At 30.7% G+C, this 15710-nt stretch overlaps 1 protein-coding gene and 2 long non-coding RNA genes across 5 annotated transcripts; 1 reads left to right on the top strand and 2 right to left on the bottom strand.

Annotated features, from left to right (window-relative positions):
• Positions 1-250: 250 nt before the first annotated feature.
• LOC107361958 (opsin, ultraviolet-sensitive) lies at positions 251-15132 on the top strand. 2 transcript variants are annotated; one of them, XR_001568597.3, is made up of 4 exons: positions 251-1456; positions 1897-2027; positions 12800-13969; positions 14180-15132. XR_001568597.3 is itself a non-coding variant. In XM_015928919.3 (4 exons), the coding sequence occupies exons 1-4, from the start codon at positions 1182-1184 to the stop codon at positions 14191-14193; spliced, it is 1236 nt and encodes a 411-aa protein (XP_015784405.2). In that variant the 5' UTR covers positions 251-1181; the 3' UTR covers positions 14194-15132. The 2 variants fall into 2 exon arrangements, 1 of the variants encoding a protein (XP_015784405.2); XM_015928919.3 differs by having other exon boundaries at positions 12800-13615.
• Positions 6246-8897, bottom strand: LOC112538825 (uncharacterized). Of its 2 annotated transcripts, none has more exons than XR_003082193.2 (2): positions 8704-8897; positions 6246-8601 (listed from the first exon to the last, which is right to left on the bottom strand). It is a non-coding gene; the product is annotated as an uncharacterized LOC112538825 (long non-coding RNA). The 2 variants fall into 2 exon arrangements; XR_003082194.2 differs by having other exon boundaries at positions 8679-8719.
• LOC112538826 (uncharacterized) lies at positions 11431-12645 on the bottom strand. The gene is made up of 2 exons (XR_003082195.2): positions 11889-12645; positions 11431-11832 (listed from the first exon to the last, which is right to left on the bottom strand). It is a non-coding gene; the product is annotated as an uncharacterized LOC112538826 (long non-coding RNA).
• Positions 15133-15710: the final 578 nt, after the last annotated feature.

The raw sequence follows: 15710 nt of genomic DNA, 5'->3' as shown, positions 1-15710 counted from the left end.
GCCAAAAAAATGGGCAGTGAAGATATTTTGACAATGATTTTTAAAACGATTCTTTATATTGGAAAAGTATCGTAACTTTCTAACAAAAGATGTCACCACACTGAGTGAAAACCATTCTGAATTTGATATGAAGTTTACTCAAGTTGAACAGAAAATTGAAAAGCGGAAAAGGCTAAACAAGAAAATGATTTTCTGTGCGCATCTTCATTCCCTTTTATTAAACTATTCATTTTTTATCCACTTTCATCTCAATTCATCGTTTCAACTGGTTGATGCAAAGCTGCACAAGTTATGGTCAACAATTGATGTCAGGAAAAAGTAAATAACTTTTAAGTTTATCATCAGTACTCCATATTATTAGTTCATCATGACCCATTTCTTAGACTCTTTATCACTTATCAACTAACAAAACAGGAATCAGTAACTTGTTTCAGTGCCAAGTATTCATTTCTTCAAATTAAAGTTATCATAAAGTTGATTCACTTCAACAGTTTGTATCATAACTCTCACCAAATAATCATTCATCAAGCCAATGTGATTGTTGATTGTGCAGCCAAAGTGAAAAAGTGGACTGAAAATTGATTACAAACTTCCTTCACTTGTTACGTGTTGACATTTAACGGTTAAAAATAGAAACTTGAGTTATCAAAGATCAATCCTTGTTCATCACTCCCAGTCAATGCTGTCAAACAAACAGTTCAAAATGGGAATGTTTGAATAATAGTTGAGTTCAATTTGAATCACATTTCAATATCTTGAGTTGAATTGAAACTCTGCAAATTAAACCTTAGGCAAACGAATCCAATTAGTTGAAAATCGAGTCAACTTTTTCATTCAATTTGAGCAAATAAAAGTTCAACAAAAGATACAAATTTATTCCAAATTTTTCATGATGCATTGAAGCTCGATACAAAAGTAGCAATCAATTGCCTTAGTTGAACCTTCAAAATTATCTCTGAAATCAATACTCGAAGAATGATTATCTTGTAAAGTAAGAAATTAAAAGATATTGAAATGTCGATTCAGAAATGCTCTTCATTTTGGTGAAGTTATTTTTGGTTAAACTTTTTGAACAATTTATTCACCTTTACTCAGCAATAATTAATAAGGAGATAAAGCATTGAAAGCATCAACTTTGCTCAGATTGATTCAAGTTGATATTGTTGAATAAGTTATTGATCATGATGGATAATACAGTGATAAGTGATAACAATTTAACATCAAAATTGATTCCAATCGAAACGAGTTTCAATGTTTCATCCAACCCAACATTTCATCGTTATAATACAACTTGGAGAGATGTAATTGAACCTTCACTCATTGGCTATATTCCCGACTTTTGGTTAAACTTTGAACCTCCCAAAAAATATCAACACTACATACTTGGTGTAACATATCTGCTTATCCTGGTTCCGGCCATTTTCGGCAACGGAGCAATTATATGGCTCTTCTATCGGTAAGTTTCATCAGCAACATTATTAAACTTTATTTTCCTTCAGTGATTCCCTTTGAATATTAATGATAATTCATTGAAATGACGTTACAAGATACTTCGATGATTACATTTTCATTTTAAATTTATAATTTCCTATTTCGTTTACATCTTTTTTTAGACAATCCAAGTATCTTTGAAAACAAGTATTAAATATGCAATTGAATTAGCTTTCTTGTCAAAAGTCATAAGTCAAAATCACAATAACGTAAAAAGATGTTTATATTAGTAATATAATATTTAGCTCTGAATGAAAATAAATAATTTGTTATAAAGTCTTTTCCATGATTGAAGTTTGACTTTTACTTGGATTATATTGTTATTTCAATATATTATCATGAAATTTTATTATTCTAAGATTCAAGTTAAAACTTAATTTTGAAACATTTCATCTTATTTAACAGTTGCCGTAACCTGCGAACTCCATCAAACATTTTAGTCGTGAATCTTGCACTAGCCGATTTGATACAAAACTTAAAGATGCCTCTTTTCATCTACAATAGCTTTAAATGTGGACCTGCCACGGGCGAGTTGGGTAAGTCAACTTTCCTTCAACAAACTCCAGTCTTTAATGGCAGAAGGTTAGACCTTAGACGAAGCTAGAAGCTCTAAGGCAAAGGCACTAAACTGGTATGAAGCAAGTGTTAGGTTTTAGGTTTCATTGCAACATCGCAATAAGACGAGTAAATTTCCTGATTTTTCAAACCCAAATGTTCAATCACAACGATTATTTGTACAATCAGAATTCAATCAAAATTGTTGAAATTATTTGTGCAAGAACAAATCTTTCACAATCCAGAAATGACAAAATCATCAAGAACATGAATTTGACAGAAAACTAACAGCACTTGAAGATTGATTGATTATCTGATTTGATTGCAAAATACAATTTCATGGGAAGAACCAAAATCAAAGTTCATATAAGAACTGAAATCCAAAAATCTTATATATTTACCTTGCTTGATGTTTCAAAATAGTTCATAATCGATGAAATAAATAACTCGAAATCTAAATTATAGCTCTATCGAGAGTCATCAATCGTCTCTGATCGTCTTTTGCTCAACCTTTCGAGTTTTCCAATTTTCCATGTTTTTCCCTTCCAAAAGTTTTTTGCGATTCTCATTTCATCTCAAGAGACTAATTAATAAATCAATTAATACAAATAGAAGGCGTAAAAATGAATAATTTAGTTAATGATCAACAACTCTTTTCGACAAAAACATTATCTCTTCGATCAACTCTGTGTTACATTGTTTCTTAATATTAAATCTTGATTGCATGATGGATAACATTGTACTCGAAGCAAGTGCAATTCAGTGCAAGTTATTCAGCAAAGTACATTTAAATTGCAGATTTGAAACAATGAATGTTAATGTCAATTTATGAATCAAACTGAATATTGAACACTTTCTTTTCCCATGATTGATGGTCTAATTGATTTTGAAGGTAAACCCAGTAAATTGTAACCAACTTCAACGGTAAACAATTACATTTGATTACAGGTTCAACTTGAACATTATTGTTGAAGCTTGTCAATTAAAAGCGTAAACTTGTCAACCTTTTTGCAGCACATTTTACAATAATAATTGGACCAAGTAGCAAATGTCGATTAATGACTTTTAAAGCTTCATGTTTCAAACAATCAAGACGATGAATCTCGTGAGAGGCAACAATTTACAAGTGAATCTCCAATCAATCTGAAAACATGTTGATTAGCTGTTTGATTGTAACCAAATTGAATCCATTAACTTGATTAATTTGTTTACACTCGACACACAATTCACTTGTCTCTCTATGGAGTTTCATTAATGAAAGTTGAAGAAAAATTTGTTTTTTTTCATTTTTCCATCCATTTCGCCATCTCGTCACCAATTTCATGCCAATAAATGAAGAAAAGAAGATTAATTTTCGTTCCAAGATGATCATGAAATCCTCTTAACATATGATTCCATTTGGTTAACCTTTTTTACAAACTTTTCCTTCAAACTTTTCTTCCAATTATTTTTTTCACCAAACCAAATATTGAATTACAGTCGAGACATGGACAATAATTGCTCATCATTAATAAAGCATTATCTGGATGGAATGAAATTAGAAATTGAATTTTATCAAATTTCATTTCAACTCTTGTTTTCCACTTTGATTAGTTGACAAATGAAAGAGCAAAATCAATCGGAAATCAAAGTCGAAATTGAATTATTTAAATTTGGCAAAAAAATGTTCAAATCTGTTTGGAAATTCAAATTTTTTTCTGGAGAAAAAATTCTAATCAATTGTTTCGAAACAAAACAAAGCACTTGCTCGGAATATTTAATGAATCTGAGAAAACATTTTGTTAATGATTCAAAGTTCAGCTATTGAATCGTTCTGACGAATAATTGGAAATGAGAAAAAATCAAATTTCGATATCGTCAGAGTTTTCCATTTGCAGTTGAAACTTTGATTCATCACAACAGGTAAATCTGATGTTTACTGGAGTTGGTGAAGCACGACAGATGTTGGCTGAAATGAACTCAAACATTGAGTTGACTTTTGTTTTTTTTGCCATTTTGTTTCTTCGTTTTTACCAATTCACTTTTTATGTTTGCTTGGTTCAACATCTTAAAGGATCATCAGGAGGACAAAGTAACAGTACAGTAATGGTGGGATTGATACAATGATAATAGACTTTAAATCCAGTTGGATTAACAGGATAAAAGTAAACTGTTGCTTTGCTTCAGGAATCTCAGTGTAAGGAATGGAATAGAGGGAAAGAAGAGGAAAAAATTGAACCAAAAAAGAACCCAAAGAACCTAAAAAGTGAATTAAGTTATTCAAAACAGTGAACTTGTTGAAAGTCAAATGACATTGAAACGACTTTGAATTGTTTTTTTCTTGAAATTGCTTTCAGAATTTTTCATTTCACGAAAACATGTTTCTTATTATTTCTTGCATTAACTTTTTTACTTCATCATTTACTTTATTACAATCATTAAGTTGGACAAAAATGAACAAGAAAAAAAGATTTTTTAATGAAAAAGTAAATTCAAAGATTGCTTGTAATTGAACAAAGGTTCATCATTTAACAAGTTACAATGTTTCACTCTTATTAATATCATTGTTAATCTGATCAATTTCCAGTTTCTGAGTTTGGAGAGAATTGGTTTTCTCTTTGAAACGTTTCCATTCCGAGGTTAGGCAGAGTTTATCAATGAACAATTGAGGCAACATTCGGCTTGGAACATCATTGATGTTTATTGAGAGTTTTTGCTATTATGGATATTTGAAGCATAAAAATACTCTTTTCTTTGTTTTGTTAGAGAGAAGGAAAAAATCCCCTGAAAATGATATAACAATGTACATTCACTGATAAATAGCTTTTTTTGCTTTCCATTTGACTTTTCTGATTATTACATTCAATAGTTTACCAATAAAAGTTAGCAATAAACAGGCGAAAATATCACTCCCAACATGTTGATAAGAATGGTAAGTGCTATTGAAAAGGGGCAAAAAGTCATGAAAATCGTCTTTTCTTCTCGTTCTTCCTCTCCAATAATGAACACTTTTATTGGATAGACAAAGGTTTACTTTTGCATCAATCATTGTTATCTCAGTTCTGAAACTATTCAGGGTTTCTTCATATGTGAAGCCCAAGGCAGATCATTTTTTGTTTCATTGTTTTCATTCATATGCAAACTCGTTATTTTTTGCCTTCATTTCCATTACATTTTTTACTTTCATTATTTTCAGTGATTACAATGAAAACATTGAGAGACACTTTTAGCGTAATTGTCTGTAAAATTGAACCAGTTAATTAGAAGCTCTGTTTTTTGCCTTCTCATATTCATGAGTGTGAAATTTCATTAAAATTTCAATAAATGATCAAAGCTTGATTTGTCTAGATTTAAAATTGCTTGAAATGCTTTTCAATCACAATAAGTAAAGCTTATTGTAAAATGGGATTTGTTTTTACCGTAAACTTCAATCTTATAACGAGAATAATCTCTGAATGAAAAGCTTGCTTTTAGAGGATTGATTGAAGTAACCTTTCAGTTTAACAATTTTCCAATTCAATTCAAAGTCAAGATAATAATTCAGTATAATTTTAATCGTTGGGTTTCCATTAAAACGGAAATTATTGAAAGGATTTATGATAAAGGTTTACAGAGTCTCTTCACTTGTAAATGCCTTCAAGACAGAAATCAAAAAATCTTTAAAATAAGAAAGAAAAATGAATCGAACTTTTATTTTTTAAAAATTGAAAAAATCGTTCATCAAGAAAATTTCAAGTGAATTCTTACTCCGATTAGAAGCAGTTTCAGGTTTATTCACAAACAGTTTTGAATTCAATTTTTCGGGAAATTTTATTTTCTTTGCTCGTTCATTTTTGCCTTGATTTTGCCATTAAAATGAACTAAGATTATCATGCAGTGAGTTTGTTTCGTTGAAAGGCTTGAAAATCATTAAAGTAATATTTACATTTTTCTTGGATTTGCTTGTAATGTTTAACTAAATTACTAAATAATTATCATTAAATTTGAGACTTGCATGAGTTGATTAACCATGAAAGGAATGAAAGTTTCATCTTTAGAGTTTTAACTGTTCAACTGATTTCGCCAACAATTCTGATGAATCTTGTTCAAGCTCAATTGAATCATTATTGAGTCAGTTTTGCAACATGCAAACACTTAACGGTTAAGTGTTGACATTACATGGATTAAATTGTGGCTTGGGATGAGATAACAGGGTAATCAGATTCACAAATGAATAAAAATGAATGTTACAATGTTTTTTATTCAATTGTTTTTCTTTGTGTTTTCTTAATGGAAAATATTCAATGAGAATTGATTTTTTTACTGTTTCAGTCTTGCACTTGTCCAAGTTGAAAATATCATGTGAACTTTGATAATCTTGTGAACAGTGAATGTCAGACTTTTTTAAAAGGCAACGAGAAAAGGTTGACAAATTGAATCAACTTCAATTCATTTTTCCAATGATTGAGTAAAGCAGAGTAAATGGCAATCGACTGGAATCACTTTACTCTTTCAATCTGTTGTAATCTTAATAAGTCTAATAGGGACAAAAAAGGATGAAATGCAACCTAAACATGGAAAGTGTTTCGCAAAATTTATCATTTAAGGTAAATTGCAACTTTAACTGAAACTCAATTGAAATTACATGTTCAATGTTTTTTGTTTTTGCTCATTAAAAATCTTCCATTAAAATAATTTTCATTTGATTTTGCGACTAACAGAGACTAAAGTGGCTGAAATAAGGCCTTTGTACAGTTATATTTGTCATTACTTCCAGAAATTAATATAAAACATGAATTGGACTTGAATATGAACTTGAAAAGTTGAAGTATTTACGTTTCATATTAACTGTTGAGGGATAAAAAGACGACAATTTATTTCATTTTTGTAGTCCTAAAGGTTGCTTTTGATGGTAATGATGGTGATGAAAGGGAAAATGAATGATCTCTCGAGAAACCAAGCATGAGCTAAATGTATTTAAAAGAGGTGAAAATATCAACTCTTAATAATGAATAGTGTTAATAGTCCATTAGTGATTTACCATTACCAACAGCATCATGATAATCACCTAGTTTTACCGAGGAATTTGATGGAAGGTTGAATGTGCAATAAATTGGGCTTGTAATCAATCAATTAACCATCCGAGATGAAAGAGTTAAGGTTAAAATTTTGACATCTAAGTAATCTTGTTGATCAAAAATATGGTCAGTTTTGTCTCAATTTCATCCATCCATAGTCTTGAAATGAATCTTTTGTTGCCATTTACTTTCTGTAGTAGTTTGATTTTCCAGCTATTTTTGGATATTTTATTGTAGAGTTAAGAGGTCCAGCGATTGATTGTTGGCATCATGAAGTAAAAGATATCTGAGTTGAATTAAAACAGCAGAGATTTTAATCTTCCATGTTCCTTGTTCCAAATGTTTAAGAATAACATTATTATCACTTTAAATTAATATGTCCAACATGTTGAAGCTCTCGACTCTTTTTGTTTGACATTTACACCTGGCTAACATGATAAATGAATTTTCTTTATGATTGCAATAAATCAATAGGGAATCCAATAAATGTTCAGGTTAAGTCTAATGAATCAATTGAATCAGGTTGATGATGATATTGATGAAGGAAAATGAAAGGTAAAAATGTATCGATAGACATAAACAGTCTTGTTGAGGTACACTGCGGGCTGTATTCAGGTTTAACTGTACTTTATACAATTGGCAAATTGATTTTCATTTGTTGCGATTTTCAATTTTCAGGTTGAGATTTCTTTTTGCAAGCAATCGACGTGTTTTTCAATTCAACATTAATCAATTTACACATAAAGTTTGATTAATGGCTTCAACGATTAATGGCTTGGTAACAGTTGAAATGTTTTTCCTGGCTTATTGCACAATAAAGGTAAAACTTGATACATTCGTCCGTCTTTCAATCTTTTCAACCCAAATTTTGTTGAATTTTCCAAGACTATTGTGATCGCCAAATCTCCAGGTTTTGTAAAAATGCTGATCATCACCTTGTTTCCAACAATCGCTTTAATCGGATTATACGTTATTGTTGGATCTATAAACAAGAGCCATTGGCATTACCAAAAGCAGTAATCATCATCTTTTTGGTTAATAAGGCTGGTTGGTCTTGAGTTTCCCGCTAGTTTGTATCATTGATAGTGCCATGATTGGGTTAGGTACAAAACTGTAACCGTGGTAGACCAGTCAACAGTAGTAAAGAAGATAAACTCGGCAATGAAATAATTTCCTGTTATTTAGTGCTTTGTGTGTGCCTTGAAATAACAAAAGAGGACAAAATGCCAGGATTCAAATAATCTCAAAATAATGTCATTTGGTTGAGAAAATTTACATAATTTCCTGCTGTAAGTCCTGGAGCAAATAACCAACAATAGGATAGAATCATTAACCATCAGAAAATCATGTTGCTTTGTTTTAACAGGATCTCTATTAACTTCAGATGACCGTAAGAATAATATAATTGAATATGTTTTTCATGAAATTGCCATGAGGATGTCTTTCCATCTGGATTTATGCCAACCAGGTCTCGTTAAAAAAAAGCTTGTTACAATACCAACGACATCCAACCAGTATCCTTCAATAAAAAACATATAAATACATTAAAATACATTATACATTTAAAAACATTGTTTGAATCACCGTAATGTTTACAAAGAAATGAGTCGAAATACTTAACTGATTTAAACACTCAATGGACCAACACTCAGATGGTAGATTTAAAATCGTTCAAATTATGTTGACAAAAAGTGAAAAACTAACTAAATAACTAAATCGAATTTAAACATGTTTAAAAAATTGAATTTCAGTAAATATTTCAATTAAAAATGAAATGTAAACAAAATCTTAAAAACTGTGGCGCCAAATTGAGATCAAGATTGAGTAAAGAAGGATCTGTTATTCGTATCCAAATTTAATGAAATACTTAGTCGATATCAGATATTAATACTTGATAATTATTGATGAGATCATGTTGTCAAAGAGACTTTTTCTCATTAAAATCAAAGAGTATATATTCTTTGATTAAAATTCTATCTGATCTAAATATTAATTTAAATTAATATTATACTCTTTGATTTGTTTCCGTCTAAATGCCAACACTTGTTGAATATGCAAGCATCAACTTTACCTATTTTTTATCAACTTTGTTTCCTGTTGTGTTGTTTATCTGTTCAGCCTTGTTCAACGACCCTATTCTTCCTTTTGACTCATGAGATGAACCGATTGCCAGCTATCCATCTTTGTTTGGAACGATACATTGTCTCGACTTAGGAAACATTATGAAACCGTTTTCAGTTTCACATTAGTTAGCTGTCACCCAATGCTATGCTATGGTCAAAAATCCTGGTTGGTCTGGAAAAAATGAAAAATCTCATAGGAAACGAGATAACTTTATTTATTGAAAAAGATTCAAAGATAAAAAGGTACCATCTATAAAATTAAATTGAGAATTCCAAACAATTTGGTTATCTTTTTGTCTAGTCATAAATTTGATTATGACGATCCAACTTGAAATTGCCTTGGAATTTAAAAGAATTTTGATATTGCTGATTCCATGAGATACATCATTTCTGCTACTGGATTTGGTCAAGATTTTCCCTCTCTCTAACTTCCATGATTTAGCAGATATTCATGCTCTTGGTAAATGTATCGTTAATTTTGTGTCAGCTGAAATGGAAGATCAAATTCATGGTTTCCTACTTGAAATGAAAAGGTCCAAAGAAAAGGATGCAAATTTTAATCATGAAGTCTCGACTCGGATCAGATAAGACCAGGTTGGTAAGATCAAACCAGAAAAAAAGCTCTCGAGTTGTTAAACCTTACTTGGTTTTTATTCAGTGGTAAACAAGTTTTTTGGTGAAAGTTTGATTAGCCTTCAATTATTTATCAGAAAAAGTTTCAAGTGTTACCTGAGCTGAGGAAAAAGATTTCATTTGAAGATGCATCTACCAGAAAGTTAACCAAGAATTCAATGAATGTTTTAAAAGAGTTGAGAATCTTTGGAGGGAAATCACTTGAATCACAACTAACATGAACTGATTCCAAAGAGGTATTTGATTTAACTTATTGAATTTAGTCAATTTGTTCCTGTCTCGACATTTTCAAAAGCTATCTGGCTATCTCACAATTAATCTGTTTCTTGTGTTCAAAACTAAAAATTCAACTTCGAATCCTTGTAAAGCTTTATTCAATCAAAATTGAACTCAGATTGATTTTTAATCTTCTATAACCACTTTATTTTAATCAAAGACTTCTTTTGGCTATTTATATCCTGATCAATCTTGGAATACTCACACTTTTCCTGGAAACCTTTCACATTCAATAGGGAAATATTGAAAATTTCACTTTGATGTTTCTCAATTTGTCTCTGAGTATTATTTGCTGTTCTTGAAGCGTTTCCACAAAAAAAATCTCGACATTCAACTTGTTATAATTTTGTTTACTATTTCATTCTTCATGACTATTGGTGTTCAAGTTTCACCGTTTCAACTTGAGAAAATTTTGATTCAACACAATTTCAGCTCTTCATTCAAAATTCACCAACTCTTTGTATACTCTATTTACAATAATTTAGCAACTTAAAAAGAGTAAACATTTTCAATTGTTATACTTTTGCCGATGTATTAATCTAGCCTGACAGCTGATTTATTTCAATAAACAAGTGACACTGAACACACTACCGTCAACATAAATGAGACAAACAAGAATCTATTGAGAATTGTTGCTTTTCTCCATCAACCTACATCAGAATATGCATCATATTGTAAATAATGTTCACCATTCCTAAATCTTTCATCATCTTTTGTATTCCATGTGAACCTTTTCATTTCCATCATCATTTAGTCTCTATTTAACTTCAATTTTGTTTACTTTTCTTCATTATTTCCTTATTTTTGTGTTAACTTTCTCGCAAAGTTAATAAGCTCTTATTACTGGTAAATTATAATGATAATTTAATATACTAGTCCCTAGTACTTTCACTGAACTTGTCACTAGTATTTACTCCTCAAATTACAAATTATCCACCTCATTTAGACACACAGAGAGACACAATAATACAGAGCTTTTGTTGAGGAAATTGTTAAATGCTCTACTCGACTAGTCTTTAATTAGATTGTAAACTAATTAAGAGCCCAGGCAACACAATTAAATCTGTAAAGTTACAGGTGAATTAAATTAACATCGTTATGGTTAACATATAACCTGAAAATATCAATCAATAGCACACTGGGTTGAGACGCCGAGAGACAGCAAGTTTGACTTTTTAACCAAGAAAAAAAGGATTTCTTGTTCACCTTTTTGATAACAAAAGAAACTTGCAATTCGTATTAGAAGATGTACCAACTAATGAAAGATGACAGGTTACAGGTAAGCTACAGACTTGAGAATAAATTTTTCATCAAGGTTGACAGTTGAATAATAACTTTGATTTTATTCTTGAACATTTCATCCCACACTTGTCTCAATCAATAAGTCAATCACATTTTACCGACCGAAAATACTGTTTACCGATGGTAAAATTCAATGAATGTCAGATGTTTCATTGGTTTAAGGACTCTTGGTTAGGGTAGACCAGTTAGATGAGATGAATTGGGTTGATTGACCAGTGGACATGGGTTTGGGAATGATTTGAGTTACATTGTTCCAAATTGAACCATTTGTTTGTATTAAAGTCAATCTGTAATCCAAAGTAGTCTTAAATTGAGCCAAAATTCTGATCAGACTTCTCTTTTCCATCATGTAATTCTTTAACAAATCCATTTCTGGTGTATCCAGCTATAAATTTGATCAATTGTTGGGGATAGGTCTGCAAAATAAAGGCAATAAATTGATTAAATGAATCGAAATGATGATAATATTCACCAATAAATTGGATTATTTGGTCTGCTTTTCCATTCTTTCAACATTGTATACAGTAGAGTATAAAAATTGTGATGTATTAAAGTCCTTGCAACCCTTCAACCGTACAATTGAAATAAATATGGTACAACGATTTTACCAGTAAAAAAGTGATCATCCTTTTCATGGTGTTAATGGTGATTATCGTCATTATCTTTTTATTCACTTTGGAATGTCTAGTTTAACTTTCAATTTCAACCAGCCTTCATTTTATTTTGTATTCCAATATTTGCCAGACTCAAAATGGTTTCTCCTTATTGCCAAGGAATGGCAATACAACTCGAAGTGTTCATTTATTAATAAGAGTTGGTTTCCTTTTTTATTTGGATAAGAAGCCTTCCTTTCATCACCTTAACCTTGTGAATACCATCTTTCAGTAACTCAAATCTCGACTGCTTAAGGGCATTTCCATCCAACTTTTTCATTTCTCAACAAGAGCATAAGACAATGAAAGCGTCTCCACTTGAAAATAACACTGAATAAAATATGGATGAAGCTAAAATTGATAACATCTTGTTCGTATTCAGCTGAACTTATCCCTCGTTAGGTAAACTTCATTTTCAATAACTCGATGAATAAGGATAATATAACAACGAAATATAAGAATAATCAAAAACGTTAAAATGTTAATATGATAAAACAATCAAACAGTGTTGAAAATTGCTAAACTAACAGCAAATGTTAACAATTGCTATACAAATAGACAAGATCGATGTCATAGGTTTTCCTATTTTTTATTTTGTAAATAATAATTTTAAAATATTTTTAATGTACATTTTAATTCAAGATTTTGGTTAATGTTTAGTGCCAATTAAAGCAAATTTGCTTTTAGAGAATGATTTGATAAATCTTTTAATTTTACTTCTGTTTTGCAGGCTGTAAAATTTATGGATTCTTTGGTGGCCTTTCCGGAACATCAGCAATCATGACAATAGCCATGATGGCAATGGAACGTTTAAATTCAATTTCAAAACCCTTATCACCCCATTCACGTCTCTCTATGCGTAGAGCATTGGTTATTTCAACGCTGATCTGGATCTATTCATTAATCTTTTCAACTCCTCCTGTTTTCCATCTCTTCAATCGTTATGTTCCTGAAGGATATTTAACTTCATGTTCCTTTGACTATCTCTCAAAAGATCTTGTTTCCCGAATTTACATTTTTGCCTTTTTTACGGCAGCCTGGATTGTCCCCTTAACCCTGATTGTGACCTCGTACGTGGGTATCATCATTGCCGTTGAAAGGAATGAAACCATGTTCCAGAAGACTCAGGATAGACTGTGTGAACGTGCATCCTCAGTGTACCGAGCCTCTCTTCGTGACTCTCGAGGTCGATCTGTCAAGGAAAGTGGTAAAATGGAGATGAGATTGGTGAAAATTGTACTTTCCTTAATTGCTTTTTGGATACTCTCGTGGACACCTTATGCTATCATTGCTCTTCTTGGTCTTCTCGATCAATCTTACATTACTCCAACCTCATCCATGATTCCTGCTATCTTTGCCAAGCTTTCATCCGTTGTCAATCCATACCTTTATGGACTTGGCAATCCTAGATTTAAACGTGAACTTAAACGTAAACTGTGCTTCTGTGTGGCCAATAAAGCTTCCGTTGAACGGCGAACCGTTATCCAATCAACAGTTACTCTGGGTGACCCAAAAGAGGGAACACAATTTGTTCACATATCTGATGGTAATTTATCTGAAATTGAATTATCTGACTACGAGAATCGATGATGTTACCTTTCATCATAGGCTTGCAAGTGCAACTAGCTCAGTGAAATAGTGAAGAATACGTAAAGAAAAAAATTATTCATGTCTATTTGAAATAGTCAATTATCATGAAAATAAACCAAGTCAAGCAAACTGCACCTTTTTTGAACAACAAGGAACAAAACAAATGAAAACAAAAGTCTCTACTCAAAATACTGAATTATTAGCATAAATTAACTAAATTTAAAGCTATTTTTGTTTGTTCCTTTTCTGTGAAACTTGTATTCTTCACTGAATTTTGTTGATACCAAAGAAATTTATTTGCCAACAAAAGGTATGAAATTGGTTCAATCAAAACTTATTATTTATACCTTTTGCTGTAATTTAGAGCATCCAGCATCAGCAGTTATTGATGTTTATATAAATATTAACAAGATTGATTACTTTGATTGGTCTTAATAAGCTAATGATTATTATATTTATTCTGAGCATTATATTGAAATATGCGTTTAATGTACACTATTTATGTTATTATCAACTGCAGGATTTGGTGCTTAATCTAATCAACGAAAGAACCATCACAATTCAAGGGATAATTTAATCAATGGATGAAGACTACAAAGAATCGACACTATTTTTTTCAACTCACACCAATAGACAAATTATGACAGATACCTGGTTATCTCTAAATTTACTATAAACTCAACTATTACTGAACGCTATGCTGAACAAATGTGCTCTTTCCTCGTCCCAAGAATCAACCAAAAAAGGCTAATATTTACCACTTTTACAAGCAACTCTCTCCAGGAAAAAGCAAACCAAAGACCAACTCTATATCACTTTACACACATAATCCAAGCTTCATCTGTTGACCATCATTTCATTCAAATGGTCAACCTGTTTATAATTGTTAATATTGAAAGTGTTTACCTTTTGTTAGCCTTCTCCCAAAGGGAAAAATTGTCCCTGAAATAGTGTAAAGGTACTGATGAAGTTAATACAAATTATGATAATGATGAATAATATATTATTAACTCAGTAAATGTACAGACACAATGAACACAGTGAAGCAGATATACAAAAAAACAACCATGAATGTAAACTAAATATTTTGCAATGAAAAAGACAGCAATTATGAAAAGATGATTGCGATTTGATATTAGCAAAAATATTAAGTGAAGCAAACATAGGAAAAGCAGATTAATATATGAATATAAATACTATCAACAAAATAATGAAAGGTAAAAATATCAATATAAGTATTAATGGCTAGTGATATGAGCATATTTAATAAAAAAAAGCTTTGTCCATCTTTATCATGACATGAGTTAACCATCATCTTAATGTGTATAAATGTAACCTTAGTTGATCATAAATTCAGTTCACACTGAGTTGTAATGTAAACTGCATAGTTTAAGCGTATTTTACTGAATCCCTCTCAAATAAGAATAGAGAAAATGTTTAATTATTTTCTATTAAACGATCACCCAATCTAAATTGTACGATAATTTAATTATTTTTGCCTCCTCTTTGCTTGATGTTTGTTGTCTGTGTAAAAATTGAAATACAATAAAAATGTAAATACAACAAAATAGATTCAATTGTTGCCACAATATTTATCTGGCACATCGAGTTTCAATAAGTTGCAGTTGTGATGAATCAATGAAATGTATAAATCAATTTCTTCTGCTTCAAGAAGTTATCATTGAATTTAGTCTTGAAAAATAGATTAATTCAATTACTCAATTATATAAGGTTAGATCAGTTAGTGTCTTAACAGGGACAAGCTCTGTTAATTCATGTCAACTACAGATGAACATTTGAATGTATCATTTTCAATGAAAGGTAATTAGTTTCATTTATATTTATAGTTTCCATCTAATCTGACTTCAATGAAAACCATTATAAATGATGTCTTCAGAAAGTAATTGTTATTTCATTGTAGCACAATTTTCATCAATTATTTTGTTCAGTCAACTTATTTTTTTGATAATCTTTTATTTGGCTTTTTTGCTCAGATCTGTATAATAGTCAAATTTAATGATTTTGATGACTTTGAGCAACTATACCGGGCA

This window comes from Tetranychus urticae, chromosome 1 (assembly GCF_039701765.1).
Source record: "Tetranychus urticae isolate SD_2017Ah chromosome 1, NJAU_TeUrti_SD_1.0, whole genome shotgun sequence".
NCBI classification, from domain to species: Eukaryota; Metazoa; Arthropoda; class Arachnida; order Trombidiformes; family Tetranychidae; genus Tetranychus; species Tetranychus urticae.
The sequence above is the reverse complement of the archived record's forward strand: the minus strand, read 5'-3'. Positions and strand labels throughout refer to the sequence as shown.

Coding starts and splice junctions, on each gene's coding strand:
- LOC107361958 (XM_015928919.3), top strand. CDS start 1,182: ATGATGGATAATACAGTGATAAGTGATAACAATTTAACATCAAAATTG. Junction 1,457..1,896: donor ATTATATGGCTCTTCTATCG/GTAAGTTTCATC, acceptor CTTATTTAACAG/TTGCCGTAACCTGCGAACTC. Junction 2,028..12,799: donor ACCTGCCACGGGCGAGTTGG/GTAAGTCAACTT, acceptor TCTGTTTTGCAG/GCTGTAAAATTTATGGATTC.